The 26,543-nt window shown below is 42.6% G+C and overlaps 1 protein-coding gene across 1 annotated transcript; it reads left to right on the plus strand.

Moving 5' to 3' along the window:
* The first annotated feature begins 455 nt into the window (after positions 1 to 455).
* Positions 456 to 26,382, plus strand: sntg1 (syntrophin, gamma 1). The gene is made up of 19 exons (XM_042056349.1): positions 456 to 866; positions 7,355 to 7,576; positions 8,508 to 8,562; positions 12,085 to 12,219; positions 12,407 to 12,463; positions 12,552 to 12,609; positions 12,698 to 12,741; positions 12,932 to 12,973; positions 13,118 to 13,220; positions 13,314 to 13,396; positions 14,329 to 14,459; positions 15,408 to 15,537; positions 18,096 to 18,134; positions 18,928 to 19,044; positions 20,716 to 20,787; positions 21,520 to 21,672; positions 22,370 to 22,462; positions 23,055 to 23,165; positions 23,823 to 26,382. Exons 3-19 carry the CDS (start codon positions 8,536 to 8,538, stop codon positions 24,000 to 24,002), a joined length of 1,575 nt encoding a protein of 524 aa, XP_041912283.1. The 5' UTR covers positions 456 to 866; positions 7,355 to 7,576; positions 8,508 to 8,535; the 3' UTR covers positions 24,003 to 26,382.
* The last annotated feature ends 161 nt before the right edge of the window (positions 26,383 to 26,543 follow it).

Here is a 26,543-nt window from a genome sequence, read left to right on the forward strand (position 1 = left end):
GGTACAGTATGGGTGGGTGGGTGGGTCAATTGTTTCCCTGTCAGCTGGTCACACTGATGTGTAGGCTGGTACATGTATATGGTTCATCATCATTATCCAGATCTGGACAAAACTTCCCCAGTCTGCTCTAGCTAGAAACTATTGCCATGGCAGCAAGGTCCAAATCACTTGTTTTAAATATGCAAATCGGCTGATGTTGTGGCATGCTATTAATCATATTTGCATGATTCCCATCTTCATCACAGAAAGCTTCAGAACAGCCCCTGTATGGCACGTGGATTCATTTAGGGCTACCACATTATGTTGCAGTGCAATTCATGCAGATAATTGCCTGTAAAGCCAGCCGTTGGGACACTTCTCTCCATGCCCTCTCCGTGCCCGCGCGGTGTTTTATTTCCACGCAAGGCTCACATACATTCTGAGAGTCTGGTCACGGGCAGAACAGAGAGGGTTGGTTGAACAAATGAGCTACTGAGCAGTTGACAAAGCAAGGGAAAGCGTTTGCCATTCAGACAGGCATTTAACCACCACAGAGTAGACAGCGACCGGACAGCGACCGATCAGGGAGAGCGAAGATGTGAAGATGCATGCCGCATGGTTTGCGGAGGATGTTGATGGATGGGGATAACCTAGTATCGTCTCTGTCGAGGGAATACATCACAAGGACATGTTTAAGGTGTCGATGTGGAATATCTGACCATTTTCGTGGTATGACGGCTTGCAGTGCTTGCTGGGTGGTTGTGATTGGATCTGCTTTGAATTTGCAGATGTCTGTCTGAAAGATAAACTGTTGGCTTTCGATTATGATTGATGAAAGGATCAGAGTGAAACCGATATCAAATTACCACCTGTTACCAGAAAATCAGGTAAGCTTCAATTCACGTCACTCTCCTTTTTTTGATCTTAATTACTGTTTGCTTGCGTTCTTCGGGAGGCTATCTGTGCAGTTTGATGTTTGAAAAACGATATGCGTAGCTTTAAGCACCATGCATTGTATGACACATTAGATAAGAATGTTATCAGTTATTATTAGCCTATCATTAGATAATCATATGAGGAAGAGCATCCTATTATATCATCTTGATGTGGCGATCTGTACCAGAATTGACTTATAACTAACCAGGAGTATGGACGGATTCTAGGTATATTGCAAAAATACAAGTATATAGCAGAATTCTTTACTCTCCGCAATGCTACAGAAGTCTGGGGTTATTTGGCCAAGCCTCTCATCTCGCTGGGATATAGGCAACCGCTTTTTTCTTTTACGTTGGAGGAGAACTGTCTGTCTGTGACTCCACTCAAGCAACATGGGCTAATGATGCCACGTGAACGAATGTTTAAGATTTCTTGTCGGCATCGAGCCCAAGCACATCTGCATCGTTTTACTAAATGTCCATTAAACCAATGTGCACAAGCCCAGCCCGCCCTATACCCAATTTAGAGCACTAGTCACCTAACTGAAGCAGGGCCCTTCTGGTTTCCAGGAAGTCTGTTAACATCTTAGTAGTTCTGGCACTAGGTTTGATCAGCATCATTTGATTGGCATATCATTTTTGTCTTGACAACGTTTTACAACGTGCTACTGCGTTGATCTTTGACTATATGTTAAGGTTTTTAAGTTGTTTAGGTTGCATAGGCTGTAGCCTACCATCTATGGGGCTGTGCCAAATTCCTTCACTGGCAGACTTAACACAACTGTCAAGGGTGCTTCCCCTTAATAACATACCATGCGTGCTCTAGAAGTGTGAAACAAGACTCCAGAAACCATACTAAAGAAGTGATATTCCCATAGAGTTTCTGCCATAGTTCTCTCATGGGTAGGTTTACAGCCACATGAGCGATAGAACACTAAATTACAGCAGCAGTAGAGCAGATGTGTCCTCCATCAGCTCTCATGCAGGACTAGATTAGAGTGGTTTACACACACACACACACACACACACACACACACACACACACACACACACACACACACTATCACTCTCTTACTCTCTCGCTCTATGCCTCTCTAGCTCTTAGATTAATTCAAAACCATCACAACTAAATATTTTTAAAAGTTAAAATTCATCAAGCAGGTGTTGCTTGAATGAAGGTCAAAGCTGGACTACATTAGAATTTAATGCATGACTTCTGGTAATGTATCAGCATAATTCTAAAGCAGAGATATTTTGAGGCATGTGCATGACTCACATCCCTGTGTGTGTGTGTGTGTGTGTGTGTGTGTGTGTGTGTGTGTGTGTGTGTGTGTGTGTGTGTGTAGTGTGTGTGTGAGGGTCTTTTAACTGAGAGAACAGGCTGTGAGTTTGTGCAGCAAAGTACTTTGAAAACATTCAATGCGCTCTTCATAAGGAAAAAAAGAAGGAAAAAAGGAAAATGTGTTTTTTCACCCTTCATGCAAAGTTAATTTTGTACCAATCATTATCTTAGTTCTGAGGTGTTTGGTCAAGGGTTCTTTCCCATTCCAGAGAATTCTGGTCAATAGTGGGCTTACTGACCATACTTATTTGTCAACGGTATTTGACAACAGGTCCACAGTGTTAATTGACACTGTGGCACCTGTGGCTCAGTAAAGTAGAGCCTGTCAGAAAAGCCTGTTAGAAATTATTTTCCACAGATACTGACAGGAGCATAGCCTTTGTGTGGTTTTGTAGTTATCTTACATGGTTTCTACACACAGTGTGCCTTTTATTTGCAGGCCATAATTGCTAGGAAAATTGTTTGAGGACTAACAAGAAAATCAGTTTCTGATGGAATGAAATGCCAAGATATATCCTGCATTCAGCAGTCACTGCGGATTCCTTTTGAGTATACCTGCATTCAGCAGACTGCAGATTCTTTGTGAGTGTATGCATACCTGCATTGTCAATTACACTGCTACTACAGCTTAAACATTTGAAATTGTATGATTTTATATGTGGGTGTAGCGTATCAGTTGCAAAGAAATTCACAAGCAAATCTCTCCTATCACTGTCACTGCACTTAAGCGTATTCTGAGTTGTGGCTTTGATATGACACAGCAGTTGAATGTAGATGTTTCTGATGAAATAAAGCTACTCTCTTGCATCTTCCTTGGTTCACAGGAGACTCTGTACACTGATTTGCACAGTGGGGTTTGAGACATGAAACAGTGAGTCAGTTAGCACCAGTGGCAAGGCTGTCTGATCTAGTACAGATCTCATTTCTTTTGGGACAAAAAGACTGTTGACATGTCAATGACATTTTTATTTACTCAGATTCCCCTAGCTCCGCCCCCCACCGCCTTTGTCCTCACGTGACACAAATCACCCCTGCTGCTGGCCAAGTGACAAACATCACTGGCACAGAGTGAGATCTGTGGATAAGGTCAGGTGACCAGGGCGTCGAGTGGAGAACGAGCTTGGTATTATTCCTGCCCACCCCCTGCCCCTCTCCCATGCCACCCCCTCTGGCACCCTTGATCCCCCAACCCCCCAGCTGCAGTGACACCGCTGCTGTTTTGTGCATTGAATAGTAATACATCAGGCCGCTCACATGCACAGAGACCAGGAAGCAGGACAGAGAAAATCACTGGGGCATGTTGCACTATTACACTTACTATTCAAGATAAGGCCAGATGGTGTGTGTGTGTGTGTGTGTGTGTGTGTGTGTGTGTGTGTGTGTGTGTTTGGGTGGGTAGGGGTTTGTACATCTAAATGTAGAAATTGCATGAAAACATCTTGTTGCCAGCCATTGCTAACCTGATTCTAGGCAGTGATGGAAATGATGGTCATTCTGCTGATAATAGTAAGCTGAGTCATAATGTCTTTGAGATGCAGCAGCTTGAAGAGTGTGTATACGAACGCCTGTGTTAGCGCAGCTCAGATGCCCAGGGATCACAGATGCAAATTAGCTATGTAACTAACTTTGGTGCAGCAATTGTGTTGTTCATGGCCCCCGTCAAATAAACTGAACTAAACATGCACATGTTCTTCTAGTTTTGCTGTTATAGTATAGTATAAGTATACTCTTTTGATCCCGTGAGGGAAATTTGGTCTCTGCATTTATCCCAATCCGTGAATTAGTGAAACACACTCAGCACACAGGGAACACACACTAATCCCGGCTCAGTGAGCTGCCTGCAACAACAGTGGCGCTCGGGGAGCACTGAGGGGTTAGGTGCCTTGCTCAAGGGCACTTCAGCCGTGCCTACTGGTCGGGATTCGAACCGGCAACCCTCCGGTTACAAGTCCGAAGCGCTAACCATAGGCCATGACTGTTGTGATCATGTCTCTCATCTCAATCAGTCTATCACAGTGTTTGAAAGAATATCTCCATATCATGTGAATCAGCAAAGATTTATTTTTTTCTCCCCCCCTTCATAACTGCTTACTCTTCCATCTAGCGATAGGTAGCTCCCTTAAAATACTGCTGCTGGCAATCTAATCAGCTTTGACTCGCCGAAGCATGAAATAAGCGAAACTCTCATTTTATCTGCGGGCATCCACTAGTTTTGATCCTAGGGAGCAGACATACTAATGAAAATGTGTGTCGCTTGGGTCAAAAGGGTCTGCTAAATGAATAAATAGGATAAATGGGGATTTTGTTTTCTCTTAAAATCTGAGCCAGTGCTTCAGAGCTTGCATGCATATGTGCAGGCAGTGCTCAAGGGCATGTCTTGTTGATAAAATTTGTGTTGTGCACATCGATTGGAAAAGAAGTGGTACACACAAGCGCATCGGCTCATCTCTTCCCTTAGCCTACTGGGTAGTGTCTTTGTTTCAGAGTATGCTGAAGAAGACATCTATAACTGGTCTTCGCATGTGGCCCACTGTAGACAGCAGGGCACACGCAGCACACAGCAGCCCGTCTAATACCAATTAAAGTACGTGTACCAGACATATGGATTTACAAAGGATTTCTTGACATATAGAGCAAAGAATACACAGGTTAGTTAGTGCAAACACACATTCAATGGTTTCAATGGTTGCTACGGAAGCATAATATCTCCACATGCTGCAGCTCTGTATGGCATATCTGTTATGAAGTAGAGTTATTTTCTTTAAGAAGAGAGAAGTGGCTGCTGTCCTATGGATTCCATATAATATGGTTACCATAGACCCAGATGTGAGTATAGCCTGCAGATTCAGACTGGTGAAAGGCCAGCAATCACAAACTTAAAGTTATTTTCAGATGGCCTTTTAGATGCAAGGCAGACAAGATCATGAAGCAGAGCCCTGAAAACATCTATCAGCCAGCCATTCACAAGTTTAAACCGCAAACAAATATCAGGTTCAATAGAAAAAATAATAGAGGGAAACCAACATAATGTTTCGATTGAAAGCACATTTACTTTAGTGACTGTTCGGCCAGAGTGTTTGCCGCAAATATATGTGGGTGTCTGGTCAATTTAAGTATTTCACTTTGATAAATCTTATGGGATTAGTCAGATAAGCTGGGAATGGCTACCCATGTGTTAAGGAATGGATTTAGGGTGCTGCCCAGAGTCAAATTAAACTCTGCTGCTATTTGCAAAGTGAGGGTTGATTAATTTAGGATCTTATGTTATCTCCAAGGTATTAAGGCCATATTCATATAAGCTTATAGTGATAAATGAGACTGCAGTGTACTGGAATGGAATGTTTCCTGCGCTGTGTTATCCAGCTGACCTCATGTGCCGTGGGCTCGCCGGGTTAGCTACTCTCCATAATGGACTGAAATAAATGTATGAAGTGGATCTTAAAGTGTAACATTTTTAAGTACTCTTCATTACTCAATTTAGTTTACTTTGCACTTGAAAGTGAACATTTTTATCAGTTGGACATTAATAAGAATTTCACACAACCTACTTTTCAGGTCTTGGTTTGCCTTTTTTTGGACTGTGTAGGATTTGTGATGCTGTGAATATTAAGCTGTGTGGTCTTTGTGTTTCTGAATGAAAGGCGAATCCTGCCAGGGATACATTATTGCCTATGCATGTAGATGCTCTCCCAGCAGAAGTGTCTCGCATACGTGCCATCAGAGAATACAAAGCTGTACAAGCTTTAAAATCCCACCCCAGTCTTTCACAAGTTGTGCATTTTGTAAAACTGTATATCCCCTCAGCGTGACATCTTGTGCAGAAAAACACAGTGCAGTGGTTCAGTTGATCTTTTTAAAGGGACTCCATGTGATTTTTTTTAATGGGATTTTTTATTTGAACGGTGTTACAGGAAGTAAGTGAATGCACACCTGAAAAATACAACTGTACTGTAAATAGTACTTTAGATCAATACATTGATCAGAAATCAATGTCCATAACAACACTGAATAATTTAGTGGTGAATGCAACTATATATGAATACCTTCATTGACAGCTTTTTTGTATTGACTGACCCTGAATGAACTAGCCAAATTCAGTTTTTCAACCTTTGCATGCTTGACATAAGTCCGGCTGTTGTAATCAGAAATACACACGTTATTCTCTGTGGTATGGTATACTCCATTTGTGCCATGAATCTTGTTGATCTCTATTGGCATGTACCTGGTTGTGTAAGGTTCTGTCAGGCCAAGTCCCATCCATCACCACAGCTAAGGTCAGTCACTGGCCCTTTTAAAATGTCAGTCTCTAATTTTTCTCAGTTTCTTTATGGTGCAGAATTGATCTGGTTTCAAACACAGTTGAAGTTCCATCAACTGACACACATCTCAATTAATTAACAGTAAAGGATCATTGTTTAGCCAGTGGCAGCATGGTTTGACATGTTAAGGTCACAATGGTTAAATAGGCAAATAGGCACCATCTTCCAGATGAGATGGTGGCCAGCAATTTTAATTGTGTGTGTGTGTGTGTGTGAGAGAGAGAGAGAATGAGAGAGAGAGAGAGTGAGAGAGAGAGAGGGACAGAGAGAGAGAGAGAGAGATCAAAGCTGTTGAATCAAAGTTATACCTTGTCATGTTTTTAGGCACAGGTTATGACAAAATTGAATGTTGATACATCTGTCCCTTAGTCTCACTCACTTTATTTCCTGGTCCATGTTTCTATTCCTGGTGTAAAATCTTGGAGCTGAGAGTCTGGTAAGTGAGGCATGAGAGAGCTGACAAGAGTCAGCAAATTGTACTGCCGGAGAGATCACTTGATAGAATTTAGCCATTTATGCACATCCTGAGCAAGCTCTCACCTTATGCACATCCTGAGCAAGCTCTCACCTTATGGGGTGCATTAAGTGGGAAATACAGACAAGAAGAGAAACCATACTATCAAGAAGAAGCATTTCTGAAACGAGGGACCTTTTTACTGTTTGATAGTCACTTACTGGGAGTCCTAGGAGACTTGCGGAGAAGGCCCCCAGTTTAAACGTAGGGCAACATGTCAATCATGCCGACTTGAGCCTGAGTGCTACTGTGCTCTCTCCTTCAGCTCATGGGATCCAGGGGATTACTGTGGCAGGTCTGCGGCCCAGCTTTCAACAAAGCTCGTCTGATCTGAGATCAGTAGCGGTCTCATCGCCCGACCGGCTGACGTCCGCACGCCTGCGTTCGGCTGTCCAGCTGCGTGGGCCTCGAGACGACCTCCAGCAAGGGCTCACCTCATTCATGGCTTGACCTCCTCACAGTACGCGCTGTGGACAGTTCCATCGAGGTAAGTCTGTGAAAGGCCCGGGAGAGAAACCAAATCATAAGTGTCTTTTTCAGCTCACAACCTAAATGTTGTTTCCACTTTCCACATGCATGCAGCTGCATGGTAGTTTCATGCCCGTTTTAGTTATGCAAAGAGCTCTTATCTACTAAGGCCCAGTTATAGCTGCTGTGTAAATAGAACAAGAGGAATTATTCAACACATGCTAAGACATACACTGTGTGAAAGATGTCAGTATGATTCAGGCCAAACGGTTACCACTTAGATGTAGAGAGAAACAACTGGATCCTGAGCTCGGACTCATCTAATTTCTCTCCAATAGTGGTTTTGATGTTCCACAATTCCCTGAGACAAAGCACGGTACATTTGCAGCTGTCTTAGTATTCCGTGTGTTGTGTTAGGTTGCAGCTTATTTGATTTCCTTGCATTCTCCCCGTTCGCTGACAAATAACAGTTGGTCTGATTAAGAAAGATCCCCATTCACAGCCAATGTCTTCCTGCTCTGCTCAACCCACACTGAAGCAAAAATAATGGTGCCCAAGTGGTAAGAGCTGTGGCTTCTAAAGCCATTTATTAGCACGCTAAAGCTCGCAGTCTGTGAATGAATTATTTACAATGGAGGTTAATAGTCTGCTGTCTCCTGCAGCCTGGGACTCTTGGACCTTATTCTATCAAAGGAAATAAGTCAAGGAACTCATTTGAGTATAAAGAATGATATACTAGCACAGTTGACATTGAACATTACCATCAGATGCTTAATGTACATATTAATGCCTTTAATGCTGCAGTATGCGTAGTGAACTCTGTTTTTGTGACACAGTGTTAAACAGTGTCACTGTGTGTGCTATCCCTATTAATGAATGATTATGTAAGGATTTCCCAATTCATACTTCTATGGCAAGCTTATGAATGTGTTTGTTTCTTTTTATTGTAGGGCAGTCTCCCTCTAAGTACCATAGCACATGGATTTCAAGACTTCAAATGAAGAGGTATAATGGAAAGATTATTGATGTACCCGTGAAATCATTGCTGATTAATGTGCCCATGAAATCTCCCTTTTGCTGGTCTGATCTTGTTTTATGTCTGCCTGGAAATGTTTGTCTAGTGCTGCAGGAGACGATGCAGATATGTGAGGCATTTGTCTTGACTCATGTTTGCGAGCTGTAAAAATCAAAAGGTTTCTGTTAAATCATTAGCATAAGCACAGCGATGCGGATTTAGCTGTTTTTGCATTTATGCCGTATTATGTCAAATTACCCTGATGATTTAGCATGCAGCATCACTGCAATAAAACAGCCTGACTGTTTTTATGCTGATATCAGGTGGTGGCTCATCGCTGGAGGCGCTGGTCTTACCCAAGCTGTGGTGAAGAGTCTGGTTTGCTTTAGCAATATTACCTTTGACTTTGAGATGCTCCTGCAGCCAGCACTGTGTTGACTAAGCTCCCATAGGTAGGATTCCCAGAGTGCAGAATGTGTTGCCCTCCCTTTGCCAGCGGGGCAGTCAGCATGGGCACACTTCCCTCGTTGACACAAGAGTACCACAGAGGTGTATACAACATATCCACAATACGTTTTCATTGAAATTCACTCTTCCAAAAGATTGTGTGACTGTACAAGCTAAAGCTAGTCTTGCTACTCCCCGGCTGTGATGGCCTATTACACAGTAAACAAAAAGGGCCCAGTGCTTTGGCTATTGTGGTTTGTAAACATCAATGCCAGCTGCTGTTCAGAAGCATCACACAGGTTTAAATATGGAAACTACGCCTCCATCTCTAATTCTTAAGAAGTTGGTGAATATGCTGAACGAGGCTTTTGTAAAACCTTGTTGAGTGACTTTATTCTTATTTATTTCACATACAGGCAATGTAAAAATTAATTGATTGATGAACAGATATGTCTATTTTGACTGACATACTGTACTGTAGACAAGAGTGTCACTTTCTTTGTTGTTGGATTCTTGTTTGTTTTAGGAAATTAATTATAGTCAAGTCTATTTATTTTTATAGCACATTTAAAAGCAACAGCATTGCACCAAAGTGCTTTACATAAAATTAAAAGTTTACTTAAAAACTCAAAGATAACAACAGATGGCCCTTGTAATAATACTAATGAACATAAAAAAGCTTTATTTAAATGGCATTAATTCCTTTAATAATGTGGCTCAGTTAAGCTGCTCTTGAGTGACATTAAAAAAACATATTTTCTGAAAGATAGCATTCATTTTCATTGTAGCATTATTGTTCTTTGACTTCACTGTAAACCCAAGCCACCAACATGTTTTGCACCTGGCCTCTGCCATTGTCTCTGGAGGTGTGAAAATCTGTCATGTTGGAATATTCACTCTGAAGCTCAATAAATTAATATATGTGTACATTTAGTGACTATACAATACACATGCACACACACACACACGCACTCATGAACACACGCAAACACACATATAAAGATACATGCACACACACACACACACACACAAATAAACACACACAGACACACACACACACACACACACACACACATACACACACATAAATGCACACCCACGCATAAACACAAACACGTACACGAACGCATGCACCCGCACCCACACACCCACACACGCACACACATATGCAGGCAAGCAGGCACAAGCACACACCCCACACACATAGGCAGGCTAGCAGGCACAAGCACATACACACACACACACACACACACACACACACACACATAAACACACACACACACACACCATTACCCCCACAGACACACACTCACAAGCGAACACATGCACACACAGACACACATACACATGCAGGCAAGCAGACACACACACACACACACACACACACATACACACCCCATTACCCCTGCAGACACACTCACACACGAAAACTCACACACAGAGAAGCACAACTTTCAGGCTACTGCACGCTAGCCCAGCTCATTAACCACTACACTACCACCGCCCCATTTACATACACAATAGTTGCAAGAGTAGGGGATGGAGTAGGAGATGGAAATAAATTGACAAGCGTGATTTGTTTTTGCGGAGAGAATGTGCAGGACTGAGTGATGGTCATATTTTGTACCGCTTTGCAGTACTACTAGTTCATTAGACTTTTAAGCACTTGGATTCTGTGAAAGCTCCTAATGGACCATCTAACAAGCACAGTGACACAATGTGTGTTATCTACGTCCTTGATCATTGCTAAGTAGCTGACTGCTCGGACAATAAAATGAACACAAAAGGAACAGGAATTTGTCACATAGTACTTGGGGAGATTGGCTTTTGATGTATTGGTAGCACCATGTTTGCAATATAGATGTTGCTTAGCTTTACAGGAGCCATCCTTGCGACAGTCACACTCTCTAAGAGGAACCTCTCTGTTTGACTTTGTGCCATGACTCACTCCTGGTGTTCCTCTTTACTGTAAATCCCACTCGGTGTCTCTCTACACTTGTAGATGCAGACACCATGATACAAAGCATAATTCCACTGCTCACTGTATGAAAACAATCATACTCGCTGTGCACTTTCACAAATGCCACAAAGTCACAGGCAATTGTAAAGCTCTATCTAAAAATAGGCAACGCAGTCTTCACATTTTTTGGCTTGAGGATGACAAATGCACCCTGTTTGGCAGCTTTCTAAAGCATGCTGTCATTGACGTTTGTCATTAATAAACTTGTCATGAATAGTTGAGCCCCATCCCTTAGGTTTCACTGCAATTTCAAGGACAAGATAGGCATCCCAATTAGCGTGGGGGTGGGTCTACAGAAGGGTCATTTACATGTGTTCACAGATGACAGACATTTCACAGCTTTCCTCAGGCTGTATGTGCGTGAGTGAAATTAGTTATTTAGCCAGTCCATGATGGACTTTGATTGCTATGTACTGTAGTTTGATAGGTGGGTTGGATCGACTCTCATGTTAGACTCAGATAGATAGAGTCCGTTTATTGTTCAAATTTACTAGATTATTCTAAATTGTTTTTTTAGACATTCCCTGGCTACTACATGCCAGATTAAATAGACCATAATCTTACTCATAATTTTCAAATGCATTAACTGGATGCCCAGTTATGGGTTTACTATGTTGTTCCTTTCTCTACAAGGTAGTTTATCCTCAGTTTTGAGTGTTTTTTTGAAAGGTCTGTCAGTTTTCCCCCTCTTTTTGTTTTTTATTTTATTTTATTTTCAATTGTTTCCCTCTTACTTTTCACTTAATCCATTTTATGTGATTTTAATACTATTGCCTTGAAACTTTTGAACTATTGAAACTTTTGGAGTATAGAATTACATCAACATGACCATGAACAACAACAGTGATACAAAAAATTGAATAATGAACCATACCAGCGTAATAAGTCCAGGTTTCACGAAGCAGAAACTGAGAGTTTGGTTTGTCGTCTAAGCCGTGTCCCTAAATGTTGTCTGACAATTCATTACATTTAATTTCATGGCCCGTTAAGTGCTCATTGTAAATGAGAGATGACAAATGCTTGTGCTGGTATTGATTGCTTACAGACGAAGACTGGGATTTATTTGCTTCAAGATGGCAACGAAGAACCTTTCAATGTACGCCTGCATCTGGCCAAAGACATTCTGACCATTCAGGAGCAAGATGTTATCTGTGTGTCTGGGGAGCCCTTCTATTCCAGTGTGAGTGATCCAGTAATTCAATGTGAAATTGAGACAGCACGCTGACATTGAAAGTGTGAAAGCAAAACATGTCGAGAATTCATAAAGATGGCCCATGACACATCCTCTCTTTTTGTGTTTGTCTGTTTCATGCTCTTCTTTCCTTTGTTCTCTATGTTAATTTCCACTTGGTGAATGTTCTTCACAGGAAAGAACTGTGACCATCCGCCGTCAGACAATTGGAGGATTTGGCCTGAGCATCAAGGTATGTTCTCAAAAACAGTGACACACAACATGGCTGAACAGCACAAATGATCCCAGTAAAAGCTAACGCTACTATCCATGTCCTGCAGGGTGGAGCCGAACACAAAATCCCGGTTGTGATATCAAAAATATCAAAAGAACAAAAGGGTAAGCTTTCATCTGTCTGCCTGCATTTCTTATGGTGGTGTAGGTATCTGCTCCTGAAGTGACGTGTAGATGTTCTTTGCTTGAACAGCTGAACTCTCTGGACTGCTCTTCATCGGAGATGGGATACTTCAGGTAAGGCTCACTGATTCCCCACTCACTCTCTGTTTATCTCTATGGTGCTGCATTCATCAAAAACACTCTGGGGGCATTAATCAGGTGCACTCTTATAATGCTGTATTTTATAAGCACTCGGCACATTTCCTACACCGTTACTCTAACACGGTGTCCTTTATCAGCACATTGTGTTCTTGTTGTCTTTTAGATTAATGGAATTAACGTGAGAAGCTATCGACATGAGGAGGTGGTAAGTTGCAGATTTGTGCCTCTAAATTTGCATTTCTGCAAGCTCCGTGTAAATCTGAAGATACCGTGTGTGAACAGTTCAGATTGTGTTTTTCGATGTGGAAGCGTACCCCGCTTTAGATCTGGGGCCGTCACCTTGTTTCAGGTGCAGGTGCTGAGGAATGCTGGGGAGGAAGTCACCTTGACCGTCTCTTTCCTCAAGAGGACACCAGCCTTCCTAAAACTCCCCCTCTGCGAAGACTGCACCTGTATGGCCTAGATTGCGTTCGAGACACCTAACCATTCATCTTGTGTCCTCCTCTTTTTTCATACGTTAAAAATCGACCCTCTCTCCTTCCAAGGTGTTCCAAGTGACCAGAGTAGCGGCACGTCGTCGCCGCTCTGTGACAGTGGCCTGCACTTGAACTATCATCCCAACAACACGGTACGTTTCCCTCCAGAAACCACTCACTTTGCTGCTAACACAGAGGCTTAAGTCGTATGTGCTTGCAGTGGGCATTTTTCAAGGTAAAGCAAATTGGCGTCATTAGAGGGGCTACTATAGTATAGACTCTCTGCACTCAGTTCGTGGGCGTGGATTTTTTCCGTCTTCCTTCCTTTCTTGCTTCCACTAGAGTGTGACTGATCTGCACTGCTTACTATGACATTGTCTCCTGCACAGAGGGATGCATTACAGATCCAGGGGCCTTGCGACGGCATGTTTCCCGGCTCTGTATTGCCGTAATATTTCACTGAGCTCTAAAACCCTGAAGTTGTGCGTCCCTGGTGTTTTGTGAGACATGAAGCAAATGAAGCATGGTAATCCATGGTCTCTCTTACACTGCCACTTAGCTCCCATTGCACAAGCATAATTGACCAGCAACAATAGAGACAGAGGCCTGTAACAATGTCTGGTTCACAGTCTGCACCATTGATTTTGGTGACCAAGGCCCTCACATCCTTAGCGGTTTTCTTTCATTTTTGCCATGTGTATCATGCCAAGCACGTTGAAGTCTAATCCAGGCAAATATGGTGGGCTAATTAGCACGCCGCTAATGTTTGCACTCACTCCCCAGTGGCCTTGTGTCACGTGCAGTATTGACCATGACTAAACAGCGTCTCGTGCTGCAACCCTGCTGTCGTGCATAAAGGCGATTTCTTCCGCTCTGCTCTATGCATGCTTTATGCTGGTTATGACATGTGTGACATGACATAAGATGCTCGGCAGAGGCCCCGCTGACTCAAAGCCACGTGAATTACAGGGAAAGCATGTCGCCCACGTAGCAGTGGGATTTTAGTTTTTTTTTAAACAAAACAATATAATAATAATAATTATTATTATAAAAAAAAACATCTGTTGTGTTTGTGTTTGTCCAGGACACGCTGTCGTGCTCGTCGTGGCCCACCTCCCCTGGCCTGCGGTGGGAGAAGAGATGGGTGGACCTGCGGCTCATCCCCCTCCTCCACTCGCGCCTCTCCCACTACCTGCCAGGCTCGGATGTGTGCAGGTTAGCCGCCGTCGCTGTTGGGGCTGACCCTGGCTGTCTGTCAGCAGCCTGCTGCAGGGCACGCACCAGTGGCACGCCGCTGGATGCCTCAGACAGGGAGCGGCAGTATGCAGTGGGTTGGGAGGCGAAGAACAGGACTATCTATTTATCTATTTCATGTTTTTAAATGCGGTCTTGAAAATATAATATCTTGTTTACCACTCTGAATTTACTTCTTTTCATTTAATGTCCTGAATAGTGTTCTCTCTAAATCCAGGGCATTACATGCCATATGTAGAAGGAAATTGAGAGTTGTCCACAGAAGACCACACTTATGAGGAATCTACTACTGTAGATTGACTCCGACGTATTCTCCCTCTCCTTATATACACACAGGGGGTGTGTGGGGCGGTGGTGATGGTGTCAAACTGATTCATGACTACAGAATGCATAGTGAGCAGAAGATAGCGATTTGTTTCCCCTTATAGAGACAATAGCCTAATTCTGTCAATGGGGTCAAATCAACTGAGTTAGTTAGCTCAGATTTTTCTATTTCACAATATTGTGTGGATTTTATTTACATCTTGTTTCCACACAGAAACTCAAGGATCTTTACAGAAGTGCTGTATCAAATAAGATGCATTGTATCAAATCAGTCAAAGTAAGAATATAGTTCTTCAGTCAGTGGCCAATATGATATTAGTTAAGATTGAATGAGACAAATACCAGTATAGACAGGTTTATACACTGTAATTATCTTCACCCACACTGATAATTTATACATCTTCCTCAAATATTAGAAAATGTTTCAAAGCGTTCTTCTCTGTACCAGTGGAGTGCTTTCAAAGCCCAATGTGAGAGCTAATGAATTCAGATATGATCCTGGTTCTACGTTAACTATGTGGAAATATCCCATTATGAAATAAAGCGATCTCTTGACACCGTTTTCCCTCACTGTTGTTTCTGCAGGCAAAATGCCTTTCAAGTGATTGCCGTGGATGGGGTGTGCAGTGGGGTGATTCAGTGCCCGACTGCTGAGGAGTGCCTCGAATGGCTCCAGGCAGTAGCAACCAATATATCAGCTCTCACAAAGCACAACGTGAGTATCAAAATGCCCTTGTTCTTCCTACGTTTGAAATGTGGGGGGGGGGGGGGGGGGGGACTTTTAGCAAACGATTATCACAAAGGGCTTTTAAAGGAGTGTATTTCATTAATGTAGGCACTCTTTATCTCAGCTTGTTCCTTGGCTTCTGAGAGCCTGGATTCTTTCAAATAGCCCCCGAGAAACTTCACGCTGGATAAAAAAACCCTTTAAAGGACATGTTATGCTTGCTTCAAGGAAAGCTTGCAGTGTCTATGAGTGAATAAGCTGGGGAGTAGACACTGCCAGGTTCAGTGCCGATCCATCACTTCGTTTCAATTAGTGACTTGCCTGTTGCCATGTCATCCTTGTGACAGATCATATCAGGTAGCAGCTAATTACTACTCGTCAGGTTATCAAAACAGCTGCTCCGTGGCAAAGCAAGTGTTTGTTTTGAGTCGACAAGACTAAGTGGACTGAATAAATAATAGTTCGGCAGCCTGGTGTGGCGAGGGTACGTTTTAAAGTCCCGTTGTCAGTTTCATTTCTGTGGCAATGAATGCTGCTGGTGAAAAAAATAAAAACTAGTGGCCCCCAAAGATCATCCATAATTCAGCCTCATATATTATGGAATGACAATGGCAGGGGTGGCAGGGAAATTACAGCGCACTCAGGAGACTGGATTTCTCTGCTCCGATGCTCTGCTCCAACATCTCCTGATTTTTCCCTTCCAATGCAAAGGGGAGTGTCCTAAATCATCCTGTTGAGGTAAAGTTGGAGAGTACGATTCTGGATGTTGGTATTCTGAGCTCCACAGCCCTCTTGTCTGTGTGTCAGATGCAGTGTGTGGATAAGATAGAATTCAGTTAGCTCAAAGAATTTGACTACAAAGGTGTATTGGGTTAGATTCACAGACCAAACCTTTAACCCTCTGAAACCCTCTGCTCAGAACAGTCTTTTATACATTTACTGAGTGTTCCACGTGTTTCATGGTTAAAATGACATGCATTCCTTTACTGTGTGTGCCTTGCTGGATGTGTGCTGCAAGCATGCTTTTGGACACTACTGAAATGACGCATAGGCACTAACATTTCGCTAAATTGAGCAGACGTCTTTAACGTCGGCTGCCACCAAGCGCTTCATGTGTCTATTGCTTGTTGACTAGCTGCGCTTCTTAACGCTCACAAAGAAAATCTAATATTCTAGGACATCATGAAAAACAGTCTGTGACCTTACTCTCCCAGTGGCTAAAATCTTTCAAGCATGGTGACCACAGAGGCGCTCCAAGAGCACGCGAGGGTAACCAAGATGAGGCTTCTCCTCGGTTTCATTCCTCCTGCCAGACCGGCTGGGCCATGAGGCACAAAGCTCCCGGCAAAGAAAGAAAGAAAGAAGGAAAGGAAGCAGAAGTGAGAAAGAAGGAAAGTAAAAAATGAAAGAAAAGAAAGAGAAGAAAACCTTGGTCTCGTTGCACTCATGTCTCTTTGGCTTGGTAGCGAGCGGAGCGTCTCAGTTAATGAGTGGGCGCTCTTAGTCACTGATGCTGCGGAGATGCTAATGCTAATAATGAGGTAGCCTGAGGGCATCATGGGCTGGAGCTGCAGCCAGAACCCAGGCCACATCCGCATCTACAGTCAGAGTTGGAGACCGAGACGAAGGCAGAGAGGAAGGCAGCACGCGTGTGACAGACTGGACTGGACTGGACTGGGCTAGACTCCTCTGAGGATGTCATGTGTGATCCGAAGGGCCCCTTTTTAATTGGGGTGAGGTCCTTTTAAAGGTCACACACTGCACACCGAGCGCGGCGGGTTGGGGTGGGTTTTATGTTTTCCGGATGATTCTGTCTTGGTACCTCAGAGCTGTGCCCCACGGCTGCCCACTGCTCTTCCCCCATGGCAATGTCTGCTTCTGAGCTCACCGAATGCCATCCACTAGCTGAGACGTGCTCAGAGATCAGACGCTGACAGATGGTCAAGACCTTGCCTGTGAGGAAGAGAGGGCATTCTGGTATTGTTTTTGCCATTGCTGAGAGGTCCCATTCACCACTCCCAAGCCAACTGAAATCCCTGGCAGTAGAGTTGGTGCAGAGAAGTGTTCTCTCACATCTCTTTATTGTCTGCATCATGAATAAGTGATGAGCTCATCCTTTATTTCCTTCTTGTTTTTCTACTTTCTTCTTATCACGATGTCCACAAATCGTACCGAGTTAATATTCTTTAATCATAAACACCTGCTCATAAGATGATAAGAGTGCAGTAGATTGGCTAATCTAGACATTCTGACAAGGCTGTGGTGAAAACTCTCTGTAGCCACAAATCTCATTTACCTCAAGATGCCTTTTAACAAATGAATGAAATGGAGTGATGCTCACTCTGTAGCAAACAGGAGAGTTCATCTCAAGGACAGGAATGGTTGTAGCTCAGCAGATCACAGCCTGTCCTTTGACCACTCACGTAGCAGAATCGTAATGGGAGTGTGGGAGAAGCTGGCGTCTGAAGAGATGTTGCTATGTTGTGGTGATGCCAGCGGTGACCGCAGCTGTGATAATAACCGTGATTATGATCATTATGTTGCAGGTGAAGAAGATTAACCGAAACTTTCCTGTTAATCAGCAGGTAAGGAAACATCTTTCAAAATATATAAAACACATGTTTGTAAATGTATTTATTTGCTGTACCTGTGGATCTGCTTGTGTTCTTTTTATTACCAACACACACACACACACACACACACACACACACACACACACACACACACACACACACACCTGCTTTTGTGGTTCACTAAAGTTATGCTTGTGCCCGAGGGTAATGATGTTGTTTAAAATTTTACTGCAGCATATTTACTGAATAGTTTACAAAGGACTTTATGAATAATTCTGTGGATAGTCAGCCTAAACTTCTGTCATGTCAGAACAGATGAAAATGCTACCCTTGGGGCCATAGAGAAAATGCTCATTTGCATCTAATACAAATTAATATCTCATAGATTATTAAAGAATTATTACACAGTCAGGTAGTCTTTTTTGACGTCTTCAAAAATGAAAGATCTTGTGAAAAGACCTTTGTGGTAGTGTTCCATAAAATGCCTGTTGTAACGAAGCATTTTGCCAGAAATTCAGATGACAGTGAGGGCGCATGCAGCTGGTATAGGCATTCCATCAGGAGACGCTCCTCTTAACAATGACCCGTCATGAGGAGTGACAGCTCATCCTGGAGCCATCACATGCAAGGTTCTCCAGAATGTGTCTGCTCAGGCAGCTCCACACTCCTCTAGCTCTCGCTCCGTCTGCTTCTCTCTCTCTCTCTCTCTCTCTCTCTCTCTCTCTCTCTCTGTGGTGACACAAGAGGTACGAGGCGGGAAGCTGCAGCGAGTGATTCCCTGCTGTCTGTGTTTGCCCCCTGCCAGATCATTTATATGGGATGGGTGGAGGAAAAAGAACAGGACCTGGTGCAGGACCGAATGTACACGCCAAAGTTCCTTGCCTTGAGGGGCTCCTCACTCTTCAAATTCTCAGCACCGCCCGTAAGTCCCTTTGCTCTAAGCTGCGTCCGACCGACTCTTGTGGTGCAGTGTGTGCTGTGTGCTTCCACTGCTGGCCTTCATATTTTATATATATACTGTACATTTTTTTATATATGTATGTATTTTTTTGGATAATAGTTTCCTACTCTAGAGGTTTCTAGATTAGAGGCTCTGCAGTTCTCACAATAGACTCCCAATATACCGGCCCTCCTAATGGATCTCAACTGAGGTCATTGAATGGATGGGAGCAACACAGGGCACTGAAGCAGCATTTATATGTCCAGTGTGCCCATTTTCTCCACCATTATTGAGTGTTCACACACACACACACACACACACACACACACACACACCCTCTGGGCTGTGTGAGGGCTTTTTTGTGAAAGTCATTAATCTACTCAGCCATTCAGGCTAAGAGAGCGTAACCTGATTATCACCTGTCTGATGCAAAGAGGTCCATTTAATTTACCATTATCGGCCACAATCAGTAATTAACTTTTCCGGCCCCTGGGATTCATTTTTGTGAAATGAACAATGTTGACGCCTGACGTCTTTATTAATGTTCGGAGTCTGTTGTAATAGAGGGTACGCACCTCACTGCGAGAATGCCCTCTTCTGCTCTATGATATTATGATACCACACCACTTCAGTCAGTTTACCCAGACAGTTTGTGTGTTTTGGGTTTGAAAAATGAATTAGCAATCAAACGTACACCTCTCCGTAAGTGTAATTAGTAGCACCAGCCCAGTGTTTTTACTGTAGTCCACATCAAAAGGCCACAAATTTGCTTATGTAATAGAGCCTGTGCTTTTGGTCGAGTCGAAGGCAATTTGCAGCTGCGTTCACTTTAGAGAGCAAATGGTGGGTGCAGCTCAAGGAGGTGGGTGTGGAAGGAAGCTCATTTACACTTCAGTTGTTCTCCACGACTCAACTGCAGACGCGGCGCATCAGCAACATTTTCATCTTTTTCTCTCCAAATTATTAAACAAATATATGGTATTCACAAAATGCCACAGGGAATTCTATGCATATCCCCATGTACAGTATATATATATACATATGAATCACAACACACACACATACCCTACATACATCTATGCATAAATGTGGTAAATAATGCTCTTAGAAAATTAGGTTATGAAATTGACACTTCACCTGAAAAATATTTATTTAGCTTTCTTGAAACAAAGTCTTCATGCAACACTTGTAAACACTTCATAACACTTGTAAACACACACACACACACACACACATTTACTACATACTGTACATTCATACATAGATGTGGTTAAGTATGTTCTAAACAGGTTGTGAAATTGACACTCCACCAAACAAATATTGATAGCTCTCCTGAAACAGCTAATCAAAAGGCTATTCCCAAACCCTCATGTCTTCCTAACACTTGCAAACATCCAGCTCTGGGTTTTGTACTGTTTCCTGACACAGCAAATACAACCCAAGTAACTGCTTGTCTGTGACAGAAATCATTTGTTTCACACGGTCCACACAATCTGCTGTATGAACGGCTCTGTGTGCATATGCTGAGGTGGCAGTGCTGTCTGAATGTGTGTGCCCTCACACCCTTGCAAAGTTATCATCTCAAAGTATGAACGAAAGAAGGGAATATTTTGTCGTGAGTAATAAAAGTTGAATAACGTGGCTGTGCTCCAGGTGACTACTTGGGACTGGACCAGGGCGGAGAAGAGTTTCACCATCTATGAGATCATGTGCAAAATTCTGAAGGTAAGATGAATGGCTGAGTCGTGTTCCATAAATTCTAAACTCTGGCCATTGCACTATTCCCTTTGAATTTCAGTGTATGCTACACAAAGGCAATTCCACAGTGCTTGAGAAAAACTGAGAGATTTTCACCACTGCAGTTTCATATGTGGGATTAATGGAAAATGCGCCAAGGCATGTAACGGGCCTGAAATGAATGTTTAAAGCATTTTACCAATGCACCTAAAATCCATTATCACTGAAATACAAATTGTCTTTTTTCATTTTTAAGTAAGATTTATTGCATATTATGAGAATGCCATGTTTAACCTAGTGATGGGCAAATGAAGCTTTGGTGAACCACTAAACCACAGTGTGAAGCTAGCAACACTAATGAAAAAATCCAATATGGGTGCCACATGTAGATTTTTCAACATAAAAGTCCTTACCCAAACCAGTATATGTAACCAAAAATATTGGTTTGCTAAGGACTTTTATGTTGAAAAATGTATGTGTGGCGGCCATCTTTTTGCTTTTCAGCTAGTGTCGCTAGGTTCACACTGCTGTGGTTCAGTGGTTCACCAAAGCTTCATTTGCCCATCACTAGTTTAACCCCTCCACAGACCATGGGCTAGGTGCAGGCTGGGTGACCTGGGGGAGGGGGGTTGGGGTGGAGATTGGACTGAGACAGGGATCTTGGCTGTGGTGTGAGAGATGACGAGGTGCTTCATTAACAGTGTCTGTCTGCATCCTCAGGATGGAGACCTTGTGGACCAGCGGCGGCACTGCTTCTGCCTGCAGGTGGACACGGGTGAGGACACCTTCTTTAGCGTGGAGCTGGAGTGCGAGCTGCTCGTCTGGGAGAAGGCCTTCCAGATGACCACCTACCTGGAGGTGGAGAGGATACAGGTAGGTAGAGGAGGGGGGAAGGGGAGGCGAACCTGTAGGTGCTGCTGGTGGTGATGGTAGTTGTGATGTTATCATTTGATGGCTATATAAAGTATGTAGTGTGCAAAAGAGGAGTGGGAAAGAGGAGATGAGTGTGTACAATTGAGGAAGTGAAGAGAGAGTGGGGCTAGCGAACAGGAAGTGGAGTGTGTAAGAGAGACAGATAAGTGTCCGTGGACCCTGTATGTTTTTTGTAATTGGTGGTCGGTCGAACAGCTATCACTGAGTCTTTTCTTTTGCTTTTTTGTTATAGCGTTTCTTTTTGTTATTCTTATCGGCAAGCCCCAGTTTCAACTCCCTCAGTTCTCCATCAGATAGGGGCAGCAGTAAGGCGGTGGCTGGTGGTGGCTGCCCTCGCTATGATAACACGGATGGGCTCAAGCACCCCACTGGACTGGGGAAAGAGGGCTTCTGTGTGCTTGCCAAAGTTGAATCCCCCCGAGCATAAATCATGTTTCGATACATTACAACCCCCACCCCCCATTCATTGCAGCCGTATAGAGAAACCAACAATGCGTGTCTGATGAATACAGTATGTTGTTGCTAATAAACTAATTAGCTCATTAAGGAAGTAGGGGAAAGTGGTTAGGAGGCATATTGGTTTCTGGTGATTGTGCCTTGTGTCTCACTCATCTTGCAAGCCAAATGTGTTTTTCAGTGCAAAACGTATGCTTGTATAATGGAGAGCCATCTTATGGGACTGACAATAGACTTCACTATGGGATTCGTCTGCTTTGATGCTGCTTCAAAGGTAAGCTCAAATGAACATTGAATTGTTTATTGGGAGGTATGTTTTTTTCTGTGTTTTTCTCTCAGACAATTAAAACATAAAAGGTAGTGAGTATACAATCAGACACATTATTTAATACATTATAAGAGTTTATGTTATATAGGTCCAACAGAGCATGTTGACATGCTGCGCAGCCCTAGTATAACCAAAGAAAACAATGACTGGGGGAGGCTTGCACATCTTCTTTTCATGTTGGGAAATCTTGTTCCAGAGATAATAAATAATGCTATGGAACGTCAGTGAGAGAGAATGATTAATACTAGTGGCAATGTTGACAGTAGTGCACATTTCAGTTTTTACTGTGCCCTATTTCAGTTGTGATGTTTTTTTTTGTGATTGAATTTTGAATTGTGTCCTAATGCTGCTGATAATGAAGATTGCTTATGCATCCGGTGGTATTAATCATACCAACCCCTATTGTGTTCTCTGGTAATATTGGTTGCCCTCATAACAGAATTCTCATTGAGAGGCTGCAGTGCATTTCAATCTATTTTGCCTCCACAAATAAGTGACACCATGAGTCCCTGCACATACATTATTCTGTGGCTTTCAGGCGGTGCTCTGGCGATACAAGTTCTCCCAGCTGAAAGGGTCCTCTGACGACGGAAAGAGCAAAATCAAATTTCTGTTCCAAAATCAGGACACCAAACTCATCGAAGCGAAGGTAATGCATTTCTTTGTTTCAAATAATTTCTGTGCACAACCACATTTTAGGTATTCATGATGACTATTCCTCCCACTCAAAAAAAAAATCCCAGACTTTTTTCATTTTGCACTTAATTCTCCTATACAATTCATTTCGACAAGAGTCTACTGTAATGCTGGTGTGGTGCTAAGGATGGAGGCAAAAACACCTCAGCCAGCCAAAATAGCCCATAACAATACTGTCCTCCACCAAGGCACTTGAATCATCAGCTGCCGGATTACCCTCACATAAGGGAGAGTATTGGCTTTGTGCTCATCTCATAGCCGAGGCGTAATCCTCACAGTTCCAATAATGGTCTCCCGGCCTCCCCAACTTGGCGGGAGGCTTAGTGTTGCCTCCATTTGTACTCATCCTCAGAGCTGACTCGGTTCGTTTTTCTTCTCCCCGAGACCGAGCCACTTAGACATGGCTGGCAGTGAAAGATCAGGATAAATAGTGACCTCCATGCCAGATCGGAGATAATATTTTAGCCATTATTTCGTCTTACCTTGGCAAGTTTGAGTCGGTCCACTGGCATTTCTCTGCTGTCAATAATTCACAATACACCTTCAAAATAATGGATGAGCCTGAGGCCCTGCTGAGACGTGCGTGCTCTTCCCCCTTGGTTTTTCCCAGGAGCTGGAGTTCTCCAACCTCTTCGCCGTGCTGCACTGCATCCACGCGTTCTTTGCCGCTAAGGTGGCCTGCCTGGACCCCATGTTTGTGGGGAGTCAGAACGCCGGCGCCGCTGCCGCCAACACCATCACCTCGGTGTGCTCGACCATGCCGGCCTCCAAAATCAAATACACAACCTGATAAAGCAGAACATCTCTTAGTTTTCAGGAGACTGATCAGATGGCATAACCACATCAACTGAATGTGGACATTTGTGGAGGATCTAACCAGTAAAGTGGACAGGTTTTGATCAACAGGAGAATGAGAACATGTCACAAAGACAAGCTCCGTGAGCCTTGTTTAAATCCTCATTCTAGTGCAGGATCAGATACACGAGAACCTCTACCAGAATGGAGCAAAACAGGGCACTATATACAAATGTTTGCAAAAGTTTAAATATGAATCCACAATATGTCTCTCCAGCAGTTTCTCTTCAATCTTTCACAGCTCTGGTTGAGTTCTTGCCAATTTATGAAAATATGAAATAAATTGCCAGGGGTCTTTTAATACTCTGTTTGATAATCAAGGTCACCAGGTCAAAGTAGAACATCACATTAAAATGGTCATGTTCGGTGGCATAAGCTACCATTTTCTTCTTGTCAACTGGTAATTACCAGCCATTTGTGGCATATCCACCCTTTAAATTGCCTTTGTGCTTGTTTCTATTCACCGAAGACCCTTACTCTTTCCATAGTATTTACTGACATTAGCAAATCAACCTGTAAACTTGCTTTGTGAAACCCTCCCTGGCTTCAAAGAGAGGCAATGTATGAAGTTTGAGTATATGTGATGAAGGGAGAAAATCATTGCGGCAAATTGTTGTGATCATACTTGTATTGCAAATGCACCTTATGTGACTAAATTCCCAATGTTTTACCAATTGTCTCTGAACCATAAACTGGAATTGTAAATTTGAGTGTACTGCCTTGTTCAAGATTAACTGGCAAACGTTTTGTTTACACTTTGATAGACCCATATTTATTGATAATAATGTAACATTTTCCAAGTTTTCAGGGGCTGAAAAAGTTTATTTTCAAACTGATTTTTTGAAAACCCCTGGAGACTTTGGGCAAGGATTTGTTTCTGTAATCTTTCCCACTATGTCATTTTCCCTCAGCAGAGAAATTAATTGTTTTTGCTGCCGAATGCCAGCTAGAACTTCTGTGTGCAGGAGTGGTGCAGCAGCATTTATGTCACCGGCAGACAGTCGGCCCAGGTTTGATTCCAGAATTCGTTGTTAAGAGTCCGTATCGTTTTGGATAAAAGTGTCACCTTTAAAACGAATACGTTTTTTAACAACACTAAAAATTGTGTTGTGATTGCCCAGCTCTGTTTTACTTTCCTCCCAGAGTCATTTACATTCAGTTGTTACACGCAAACATATGATATGTTGTTAACTGTGCATTGATTACACATCTCTAATCAGAACAGCTTATATTTTTGTGTATTTAACTCTTTGTGTTAATTGCTGTGTTGAAGGAGCACATTCTTTTTCATGAAAGGCATTCCACTTGGAACATTTCTGGACTGGACTGCATCAAAACCTGCTTTTGCATCCAGGTCTCTGAGGAAGACTGCTGTCCAGCTGTGTTATAGTTATGGAGAGAATGTGTGTTAATTGTCCACATGCCCCTCTTCTAAACATGGACCATGTTACACGTCCTAGGTTTGGCCCGAGATAAATATCACAGTATATATTTTTATACAAGAGCTTTGTACATAATCAAAACTGTTGTAATGACTCTTGTCACTTAGGCATGATAATCAAAAGTTGATGAAATGATTCGACAAGCAGTGGCAAAACATTTATGTAGCATCCTGGATCTAAGCATTTCAACATTTGAGATGGACCCTTTGAATGCTCTCAACATCCTCAACGAATATGTCACAATATGATATGATCAAGCTAATTTGTGGTTTTTGGATTATTGTTTTGACAGCTGTCAGCATAAAGACTGGGGTGATTGTTTGTAATTTGCTACCGCAATGTCTATACTGATGCATTTGATACTACTGTCAGAAGTCAAATGTAAAAATGGGGTCAGTACAATATTTTATAGAGTAGTGACATAACCTTGTGATACTTTTTTATTACATGAACTGAAAATGCAAAATGATCTGGCCCATTATATCAAGCTGGATTGATATTCAGCTTGCAATAATTCACATAGCCCTTAGGGTGGAACTTTGAAATTTTGCCAAATGTTACCTTTCTGATCATTTTCATTTATTAGAAATGCTATTGAAATTAAATGTGTACAAAAAAGACCTGATGAAATGTCAGTGTCACTCCCCAGTCTATCAGAGAATAAAAAACATATGACAAACTGAATGAAAATCAGGCTCTGATCAGTTAACAGGAAGTGACATTTGAGTCTATGCAAAGGAAGAGGTGGTGGAGAGACGCAAGAGTGTTGTTCTGTGTTTCTTTCACATACTATTGAGATGGATCTAATTTTCAGTAGAGTTGAGCTTGAGAGATCTGGTTTTATTTTTGCCCAAAAGAGTCTTGTTTTAAATTAAAATGTACAGTGTACTTACCATAATAAAAATTTTATAACACATGGAATGGTGAACTTTCTAAGAACTGACAGCTGAATTAATTAATTGCGAGTTTTTGGCTGTTAAGATAAAATGGTACTGATGCTACTTTAAAGGCCATTCTCATCTGTTCATCTTGAT

Source organism: Alosa sapidissima, chromosome 1 (assembly GCF_018492685.1).
Source record: "Alosa sapidissima isolate fAloSap1 chromosome 1, fAloSap1.pri, whole genome shotgun sequence".
Lineage (NCBI taxonomy): Eukaryota > Metazoa > Chordata > Actinopteri > Clupeiformes > Clupeidae > Alosa > Alosa sapidissima.

What these genes read in the sequence shown, in the direction of transcription:
- sntg1 (XM_042056349.1), top strand. Translation starts at nt 8,536, where the DNA reads ATGGATTTCAAGACTTCAAATGAAGAG. An exon ending in GGGAGCCCTTCTATTCCAGT is followed by an intron (nt 12,220 to 12,406) that starts GTGAGTGATCCA and finishes TGTTCTTCACAG; the next exon opens with GAAAGAACTGTGACCATCCG. An exon ending in TGGAGGTGGAGAGGATACAG is followed by an intron (nt 21,673 to 22,369) that starts GTAGGTAGAGGA and finishes TGTGTTTTTCAG; the next exon opens with TGCAAAACGTATGCTTGTAT.